The sequence below is a fragment of the Camelus bactrianus genome, chromosome 7 (assembly GCF_048773025.1).
Source record: "Camelus bactrianus isolate YW-2024 breed Bactrian camel chromosome 7, ASM4877302v1, whole genome shotgun sequence".
Classification (NCBI taxonomy): Eukaryota; Metazoa; Chordata; class Mammalia; order Artiodactyla; family Camelidae; genus Camelus; species Camelus bactrianus.
The window spans coordinates 62935116-62945853 of NC_133545.1; the positions used below are offsets into that span (position 1 = coordinate 62935116).

The 10738-nt window shown below is 36.7% G+C and overlaps 1 protein-coding gene across 16 annotated transcripts in view; it reads right to left on the bottom strand.

Annotated features, from left to right (window-relative positions):
* The window catches only part of AKAP9 (A-kinase anchoring protein 9), a 168538-nt gene that overhangs the window by 4932 nt on the left and 152868 nt on the right, over positions 1 to 10738 (bottom strand). For all 16 annotated transcript variants that reach the window (XM_045519934.2, XM_045519929.2, XM_010959466.3 and 13 more), the window contains 8 exons: positions 9106 to 9325; positions 8225 to 8375; positions 6398 to 7066; positions 5795 to 6003; positions 5381 to 5477; positions 3718 to 3900; positions 2578 to 2778; positions 1460 to 1692 (listed from right to left, as the gene is read on the bottom strand). In XM_045519934.2, coding sequence (XP_045375890.2) covers positions 1460 to 1692; positions 2578 to 2778; positions 3718 to 3900; positions 5381 to 5477; positions 5795 to 6003; positions 6398 to 7066; positions 8225 to 8375; positions 9106 to 9325 — 1963 coding nt within the window. The remainder of the gene's footprint in view (positions 1 to 1459; positions 1693 to 2577; positions 2779 to 3717; positions 3901 to 5380; positions 5478 to 5794; positions 6004 to 6397; positions 7067 to 8224; positions 8376 to 9105; positions 9326 to 10738) is intronic.

Genomic DNA, 10738 nt, shown 5'->3' on the forward strand with positions numbered 1-10738 from the left:
AAACATTAATTATACCTCTTATTATGCCTTTGCGGTCTTTTGTTATTCTTGTAAATAACTTGAATACAACAGAATTGGAAAATACTTTAAAAAAAAGTTCCTTTGAAACTGGCTCCTACAGAATTAAAAGGGAGGGGAAGCATGGAGAAGGTGTCTAGGTGTTTGGGTACAAACCAACCAGATGAGAGGACTGCAGGAGGCTAGGTCCTCAAGTCAGTTTGATTCTTGGCTCCATTTCAACCACATACAGAATGAGCACCAGAGTCCCCAGCTTGGAACTACCAGAAAAGAAGTGACAAAAGCACTAGTAGAGTCCAGTGAAGAGTTAGGCCAGGGCTTTCTATAGATGGACTGCAAGAGTGGGTTATTTTCTTAATGAAGAAAACAAATGTATTATCAGCGTAGGTAATTTTTCAAAAAACATTTTTCTCTCTTACGATCTCTTTTATTATGTGTGAGCAAGTTTGTGGGAGCCCATGATTGGGTTAACAAATTGTAACAGACCCCAGCCGCTTGTCTCCTTAAAGAAGAGCGACTGTGCTTAGTAACTGCCTTGCTTGCATAGTTGAGGTTTTAGATAGCACTCTGCTCGTTGCAAAGCAATGACCCAGGCCCTTGGCTATAAGCGCTGAGCATGCCTGCTGTTAAGTCTTCTATCCCCAAAGCAAGGAACTGACTGGGCTGGTGGTCTGCTTCAACATATCTATAAGAATGTATCTTGCTCCCCTCTTCCCATGAAAGGTAAACTGTAGGCCCCCAAAGGAAGGAGTCTTGGGCTGGAATGGTAAACAAGATATAAAAAGCTGCAGACTCAGAGTGAGAAGGCTGGTTAGCCAGTGACTGGTAAGACCCCCCAGAGGTGGGCAACCTAAGACAGGCACAGCCGCCTGACTTACCAAAAGATAAAGGGTCTTCTGACCTTGAGCCACACTCTACAATCTAGATCCCACCCTGTCTTTCCCTAAATTCCTGCATTCCATCACACAACTGTCAGTGATTTCTCCTTTGATTGTACACAATAAATGTGGGGGCATTTGAGAGGTTCGTGGAGTTGGCTCCAGACTCCCTCTCGCTCTCTCGACTTTTCCACAGTCTTGAGTAATCCATTCCGTCTCGGTGGGACTTCTGCTGGCCAGAACCCACAACTGGTGACAAACCCACACAAGTTCATGGGCTCATTCAGATTAAAAAGAGAGACAATCCAGACTGGATGTGCCAGCCCTAAGTCACCAGCTATCTATCTGCAGGTAGGAGAGCCCTTTTCATAGGGTCTCTACAGTACCACATAATGTACCCCTGCTAAAAGGATGAAAACCTAGGGAGAAGCAGGCATGTTTCAGTGATGGCAAATGTCTCATACAATATGAATACAGAGCACAACAGGCAGAGAAAAGAGGATTAAAAATAACGAATCTTTTTAAGGAGTCTTTTAAAATGCATTTTCTTTCAAGTACTTTACCTCGAAATAGCCATGGCCACTCTGACGGCTGACCGAAACCTGGTGAAGCCCTTTGGACGGTTGGTGATCACCTCCAGGTCCGTGAAGGCTGGCTGCCCCCCCATCCGGGCAAGCAGAGCCAAGGTGGCATCCTCGCACTCCTGGAAGCCGCCCAGCAACAGCAGCAGGTATTTCTTCTGATAAATGAGAGCTTTCCGAAAACTTTCTGCCCTCAGGTATTTACCATAAATTCTCTATGTTTAAAGAAGGGAAGAACGTAAAGACATTATTAAGAAGTTATTCAAATTTTTCTCTAGGGGAAGATAACCTGGATTTCATTTTTAAAAAGTAGTAGTAGTAGAATGGCTGGGACCCTATCACTGTTTTCTACTTTATCAGTGAAGTTAAAAGGTAATTTACATTTATACTTCGGCCTCCCTTTAGTCAATGGGTTTTAGCCCCTGTTCATCACATGTATTGCAAATATTTCTGTCTTTGCATTATCACCTAAGTTTTTATTTTTAATTGTATGAAGCTAGTTTAATCGTTCTCATCACTAATCTATTTAACTTTTTCAGTATTAATGTTTTCTGTCCTTTTAAGAGTCATAAATTTTTGTTCATTCCATAGTTGGAATAAATATTCCCATAAATAAACATCCCAATAAATAAACACTTTTATTTCTTTTTGTTTTGGACTTTAATATTAATAAATTAAGGCAGTTGTACTATAATACTCATTATTAGTCATTAGAGAGGCTATTCGGAGGCTGACCGTTTTACAAAGAAGGATCCTCTAATGTTGATAGCGGTAGAGCTTTTGTTGGGAGTTGAAAAGCTAACTTTCTGTTGGTCTCTCAGGATGAGACTGTGGGAAGTGGGACCATGAGCTCAGGGTGCTGATACTGTGACCATTAACAGAGCTTAATCTGGTCCCAAACCTGGGCATGCTGCACCACAAATTTTTTGTGACCAGCTAGAGACCTGCCTTCATGACAGACTATGTAGTGAGACCTAAAGACACAGCCTAAGTGCCACCTAAATTTCTTTAGTCTGAAAAATTAAGGTTAATGAGAGATGAAATAAGGCAAAAGCAGAGAGCCAGCTTCAGTATATGTTTAGATGGAAGATGTCTCTTACCTTTATAGTGGCGTGCTCAGAATCAGGGCTAAGATTTTGAAGTAAAGCTTCATTTCTTAGTTCAGCTTTTAGTTTGTACACTTCAGCCTCTGCCCTTTTCAAGGATTTTTGGAGACTCAACTTTTCTCTGTTCCAGACTTCTTTTTCTGAAGCAATGATAGCCTCAATGTTGGGGCCACCATTGAATGAAAACCTAGAAGACTGCAGAAACCAGAGTTTACTTAATATGATTTTTTAGGACAAGTCTCTGAAAAAAAAAACTCAATTAAACATATTAAATGTATCCCTATGGGGGATATAGAAGTCTCAGCTTTCCAACCTCAGATAGAGAAGTTCAAAGCCAACCTCAACTGACATTAAAGAATATCCAGGAACTTCAAGTTTACGGTCTTGCTGTGAAGATTAATTTTGTAACTAAAAATCCTTGTGAAAGCCTGGCCCCAGAGAAGGTGTTCAGGTTTAGTAGAGCTTTGAACTAAAAAAGTCTAGAGATAAAAAAATGGACTATCTAGGTCCAAATGTTGAGCCTGTAGCTGACACAGTACACTGGAGAAATCGGGGGAAAACCCCAGCATGTACTTAGGGAAGTAGTTCTCTACAAAAGCTGTGTGGATGTGTTATCATGTATCTGACCACCACACAGCTGGTCTTACAGGTCTTTCCTATCTTTATACTAGATGGTAACAAAACTAGCAATTTAGTGTTTTATAGTTTTTTAATGGAAAACAATTTTTTTAATTGCCAGAGTAGTTTGTTAGACTGAAATACATAATTTAATGGTATCTTTCACTTGAGTTATGAACACAAGAACTGATAAATAACTGACAAGAACAGTCAGAATGCACATTTGAACATTCTTTCATGTGTCTGCAGTTGTCCATAGAAGGCAAAGTACCTGGCTTTGGAGGTAAGTAGATCTTGGTTTCACTACTGACTTTGGTTTTCTCATGTGCAAGGCTGGGTGTGGATTAGAGATTCTGAACACATACAATGCAGAATTTGGCACAGAGAAGGCTCCCAACAAATAAAAATAAGTAAATAGCTATTATTATTATTATTACTGTCATCCCTATAAAATTTTCCAATGATTCTCCTAAATACCAAATACTTAATATGTGGCCATGATAAAAAGAGACATACATAATCTCTGCCAGCTCCTGTCTGTCGATACCACTTGATCTGCTCCTCCAGCTTCATAACCATGTTCCTTAAATCATTCTTTTCTTCAGTCAGTTGGCTGATATGTCCTGTCAGCTCAGCATTTTGTCTCAGTAGTCTTTCAGTTAACGAGCCACAAGAAGGACTTGGGGATACTAAGCCAGGCTAGAAAGATAAAGTGGCATAAGGTCATGTAAACACAAATGTCTGTGAATAATGCATACAGAAATGTGAACAGTCACTGAGAACAACAGATTTCATGAAGAAGTGGTGCTTAAGCTGAGTCTTAAGTAATAAGTAGGAATCTAGCAAGCAGGAAAGAAGGGCATATTAAGCAGAAGGAACAACAACATGTATAAAGGCACAAAGCCTCGAACGAGAGTGTGTTGCTTTTAAAGGAGTTATAAGACGCTTGTTAAGGCTAGAGTAAGTTGCCTCCTTCACTTTATGGATAACAGACCTAAATGTATGTAGTGAAGAGCCATGAAAGGCTTTAGGCTGGGAGCATGCCATAAATAAAATTTATGCATGAGAAAGATTCCTTTGATGGTAGTGTGCAAAGTAGAGTAATTAGGGAGGAAAGATCCTGGTGTCAGGCAGACACATCAGAAACTTTTTGCTGACAGTCCAGCTGAGAAATGCTGAAGGCCTGAATGCAGGCAATGACTAAAGACACGTGGGATAGATATTTACGAGGTAGAAGGCAAAGGACTCAGTGACTGCTTAGATGTGCAAGTAAGAGTGAAGGAAGGTGGTCTGTAGTGAATTTCGGGTTTCTAAATTGGGTGATCTTATGACTAGAAATATAGGTTTGGGATAGGAAGGAGAAAAGGAAGATGATGATCAGTTTGGAACGTGCCTCTAAGGTTCCTAAGGGGTCATATGGTGCATGTTTCCCCAAGGAAAGATGTCTAGTGATTAACTGCAAATTAGACAACAGGACAAAGGTCTAGACTAGAACCACAATCCACAAGAAGACAAGCTTCCATAAGGATGAGATTTTTACCAGATTTGCTTTCCATGGCCCCAGAACCCAGTATAGTGCCTGGCACACAGTAGGTGCCCAATATAAGTATTTGCTCAGTAAATAAATCTATTGAGAACTCAGGCTACGGAATGAATGATCTTCACAGTTATAGAGAAAAAAATGGATGAGCATACGAAGAGGAACTCATGAAGGTGACTGATGAAAGAAATGGAAAAAATGAGAGAATATTAACACACAAGGTAAAGAAAGAGAGAGTACTTAAGATGGAAGAGGTCAAAAGTGTCAAATGCTGCAAAGAAGCCAAGAAAGACAGAGTCTGAATAGATTCACCAGATTAATCAATTGTGAGGACACTGGTAGCATTCTGAGGGTGGTTTCATTGAGTGATAAAGGTAGAAGCCCGACTATTTCAAGAAAATTAGTTATCATACAATAATACAAGGTCACTGTAATTATTCAATAATGATAATGAAAGTTAATTTCCCCTCAAACTTTCACTATCTTCTATTGAGAGAAGGCAAATATTAATATTTTAAATAAATCAAAGGACAAAATTAATACTCTTTAGAAAATATGATGCCGATTTCAAATGATTCATACAATTTCCATTAAATCTTTGCTCTTGACACTTCACAAAGACTTTTTAAAAAGTCTTACCTCTTCACCTGGCTGGCCAGTTAGCTGTAAAATAATCCCATCAATATTTTCCTGAACCCAAACAAAATCTTCATCATCTGCTGTTTCATACTGCAGTCTTCAAGAAAAAGGCAGAAAGTAAAAACATATCATCTCAATTATCAGTGTTGACTGGCACGAACATTACAGGTCAGGAGACACTACTCCACTTATTACTTCTCCTTTACATAAAGTGGTTTCTTTCTCTGAGTCAGGGTGTTAACAGTATTTGTTTTCAGGTGTGTTAGTTTTGTTAAAGAATATCACCTCCTAATGTAAACATGCATTAACTTTAAAATTTCAACTCCCCACCCTCAGCTAGGTAATAAAGAGGGACAGTTTCTACCCAGCTTGTCTAAGAATGCTATTTCTAAAGGTCAGGTATAAAAGTCTAACCTATTGGAGGCTTTCTGGGCTAGATGCTGTAGTTTTGAAGCCACACATTGAAGTTTTTGTCTGATCATTTCTAATTCATGATTATAACCAGTTCCCCCTCCATTCATTTCAATCATTTTGGGACAGCCTGATTCTTTTGTCTCTCCTTCTATTTTCTGTTGAAGAACCCAATTTCTGGTTCGATCATTGGTTAAACTCCATGTGGTTGGCTGGTAATTTTGGACAGAAAAAGAAAAAGCAACAATTATAAATGAACAGCACATCACATTCTTTAATAAAGGAACACAATTATTGTTTATATTCTAAATAAACTTCTATAAATTTCATTTTTGAATGATCTGTACATAGGTATTTAAATAATTTAATTCAGTATCAAAATTGTATGATCACAGGGTAAGTATTCTTTAAAAAAATATTTTAGGGGGAAGGGTATAGCTCAGCCACAGAGCACATGCTTAGCCATGCACAAGGTCCTTGGTTCAATCCCCAGTACCTCCATTAAAAAAAAAATAAGTAAATAAAGAAACATAATTACCTCCTCCCCTTCAAAAAATACAATAAATCTATTTAAAAAAATGATTTTAAAACAGTGTGTCAATTTACCTCATTAAGATTCTGATACAGAATTCTTCTACTTTCTTGTTTTTCTTCTCGTTCTAATTCTCGCTTTTGGAATTCCTGCATAATATCTTGCAGTCGTTTTCCTTCAAGGTCTAACTTATAAACTTGTTGCCTTTTCTCTTCCAGTTGGCGTTGAAGATCTTCCACTTTGGACTGAAGCTCATGCATTTTTTTCTGTCCCTCAGTATTGGCCTCTTGTTCTGTCTGCAATGTCTTTCTGTGAACCTGCCGATCCTTTTCCATTTGCTGTCTTGTTTGCAAAGAATCCAGTTTATACTTCTCAGTCTCATTTAACAATTCTACTATGCGACTGTGTTTCTCCTCTAGCTGTTTCTGAAGCTCTTTAAGGAGGTCCTCAGAGGGCAAGGATGGTCGAGGCTGCCCACTGTCATCGCTGCCCTGCAGCTGTGCATGGAACTCCCGCTCCCTATCCAGGGTACTACTCATTTCCTGAATTCGAACTTTCTCAGATTCAAGGAGTACTTGAAGCTCTAAGTTTCGACCTCGTTCTTCAGATAACTGGGCATCATGTAGCACTCTTTGTGATTCTATTTTCTGCTGTGATTCGTTTAGTTGTTGTTTCTGTTGTTCCAAAAGTTGATTTAGCTGAATATTCCTTTGTTTCTGACCCTCAAGTGAAAATTTCAGATCCTTGTAGGAGAAAATTGAATTAAAAAATATGTTAACATTAATATTATTGAAAATACTTTATAAGTACATAATTTTGCCTTTATTAATACTAAGTTGATAGTACTTGGTAACAGAACTGATTATCCAATTTATTAACATATTTTCAGTGGTTAGAGTATAATTATTTGGACAGTCAGTTGATTTTCATAAAATATTATAAACAATAGAATTAAGCTAAATAATACTTTCTTTCCAAACATTAGTCATATCTGGTTAAGGAATATAAAGCAGGGTAGATTTCTCCTAGGATTAATAACCATTAAAGGTACAAATATTTCTGATATAATATGATATAAGTTCCTAGAAACCCTCATATTTTCCAATGTCACATACTAAAAATAATAGGGCTTATGGTGGGAGTGCAGGGTTAGGGACAAAATACTCAAAATCTACACAAATTTGTAATGATAAAAAATAGTAAGCAACACCTGAGGAAATAACATGTCCTTGCCAGGTAGAAAGCTCACTATGCCTGGAGGCTGCCATTGTGGACATTTAATACAAAAATCCAAAGATAATCCAAAGAAATTCTGGCTACATAGTTTTTTTCAGCACAGAGCTAGTGAGTACCAGATTATGTGGACTGAAAAAGAGCTCCGATCCAGTGGAACTACTGGTAAAGTGGCACTATGTGCAGTATGACCTGCCTTGAGCTGCGAGCTATGCAAGGCTGGGGTGTCCTCTCCGGGAAAGAGCCCAGCATGAAAGGACTTATTTCAAGTTTCCTCAAAATACAGCAGCAAGGGTTCGTACTGCCAGAAAAATATCACTGCTCCCCTTCCCTAGAGAAAACAGGGACTAAAACTACTGTATTAAACTGACACATTTTGCCACATTTATCAAATTGTACGTGCACTAATTCAAATTCCTGAAACACAGCTGTAGCAGAACAGTCTCTACGCATCCTTGAATTTTTTCTTGTTTTACAGAAAAAGGATCATACTATTAGCAATTCCTGATAATACACTTTAGATAACATTATAATATCTGACATACAGTGAACAATTCATAATACCTAGTAAAGGATCTAAGGGTAAAATTTTAGGAAGAGAAACATCGCCTCTCTCTTCTATTGTTTTGGATTTTTTCACAGATATTTAAAGACAAAGGTAACAATACCTCAAGTTCTTCTTTATCCCGCTCTTCACTGCGTCCCAGCTTGGCTTTCTCTTTCTCTAAAGCCCACTGGAGCTCTCTGGATTTTTTCTGTTCACTTGCTAATGTGTCATTAAGCAAATGTACTTCATCTGTTTTATCTTTAACTTCCAATCTAAATCAGAGAGAAAAATAAACTCCTTTGACCAAGTATATATTGAGAGAGAAAGAGAACAGTGTCCACTGAAAAGTGAAGGCATATTATCAATCAGCTAATAGGAAAATATAAACCAAGTAAAGATTAAAGATCTTTGTGGTTCATTTCAAATTAACTGTTTCTAGTAATACAGATACAAGCTATTATTTACTACTGTGAACAACTTATTGTTACAAAATAATAATAAAAAATTTCCTTTGTCTTTTACTGAATAGTGGGAATCATCGTTTGTGTGGAAACAATGTTCAAAATAATGCCTATACTTGCAATATGTTCTTGGCAAGCAGAGTATCTCAGTATTTACACCAACAAATTTATCCTTTTTACAAGTGTTATCTTTTAAACGTTTTGCATATTTTAGGTAACTAAGCCATGAATTCTATTGAGTTCATAAATATCACTTCAAATTATTTGGTAAAATGAAGGTCAAAATTATGTCTCTTATACAACAAGTCTCAAATAGAACTGAAGCCACGTGGAGAATATGCCAAAACCTAATCATGAGTTTATCATCTGAAAAAATTTGGAGTGTTTCCTTTCCACTGCAGTTTTTCGTGTAAGTAAGAGTTTCATGCTATGTAAACATCACATATAATTTTATGTTTTTGTAAGATCTGCACAATGTCTGTGACAAAATTACTCCAAGTCCTTCCCTAATACAGGTTTCTAGTAAGGAAACTTGGCACACCTGAATGCCTCTAATTCCTTTAGGTGCTTATGCTGTGCCTTGAGTGTGGTTTCTAGTTCCAATTTAGTTTGTGCAAGTTCACTCTTCAGTTCAGCAACCACCATCTTCTCAGAACTTAGTTGTTCTTGCAGTTCTGTTGCTCTGTCTTTCACACTGCTGAGCTCCACCTGCATTTCCAGCATTTGAGACTGCTTCTGCTGCATATTATATTCTAGGAGGTCTAAGCAGAAAATTGTTAATATTTAAAATACGATCTAGCAACTCATATTTGGTTTCCAAATATTTTGTTGGTAAGAACTGATTTGTAATTTAGGATTTGTAACTTGAGAATTCTACAAAGCAAATATGAAAAGATTATAGCCCCCAAAGTTAGCAATTAATATAAATACATTTTAAAATATTTTCCTCATAGTGCTAACTTGGTCAAGATTTCAGAACTATATATATATGTATATATATGATAAAAGTTAAACAGAATTCATCACTGGATGCAGGACTTGAAATTAAAAAAAAACTTGTGGTGTTCACATAATACTGAAAATAGGAGCTTGTATTTGTTCATTCAAAATTTCAACAGCTCACATTAAAAAATGCCAATGGTTTTTCATAGCCAAAATACTTGCAGGAATTATCCATGTAATTATGACTATAATGATCAGCACTGCTGCTTGTTTTGTTAAGCCTTCCTTCATAGACAGTCTCTAGGAACTTCACTATAACAGGAAGTCCTAACACCAGTTTGGATTATGGTTTTTCCTTTAAAAACATACCAAACCTTTGCTACATGCCTGTTTCACTGAAAACAAAGTGAAATATTTAAATCCCTCAGTATAATGGAAAAATGAATGAAATATATATCAACTCATTTTTGTGAAAAATATAAACTTACATACATATGCACAATGAAAAAATCTTAAGACATATTTACCTGAGTGTTAATAGTCATTAGTCATTATTTTAGGATTTAGGAGATTCTAGGGGTGACTTTTATTCTATTCTTTTGTTTCTCTATTCTACCATAAATGTATCTTTAACTTAAAAAATTTCATTGAAGTTCATCATCTCATACTTCACATTACTGATGTTAGGAGACAGGAATAACACTGGCTCGAGAGAATTTATGTTAATTTAGGCTTTAAAACTATTTCTTGGGGAGTAGAGGCTAAGGATTTATACTCATAAATATGTCCCTATGTGACACTAATTAAGCTTTCAATGGAGTTCTATTTAAGTAAACTAATACTAATAAATTTTCTAAAAATACTCTTCCTGTGTCTAAATATAAGGGATATATTTAATTTGTGACCTCATTATACTGAAATATTTAAAGCTATTTAAAATCTTCAGCTTATCAATGACAAATGTGAGACAGGTATAACTTTCAAAACTTGCAGAAGCACAGGTGTTTCTATCATTCTATTAAACAGAACTGAAGACAAAGATGTGCCTTCACTAGATATGATACAAATTAGATTTCACTTTAATGATTTCTAGGTGCAGCTCAATTTAAATTAACAGACATTTCTATTGAAAAGTGAGGGAAAGATCTGAAAAAGGACATCACAAAACCAAAAATCAAGCTAGTTGATTAATCATTATGACAAAGAACTAAGCCAATTCAGTAATTAGAGAA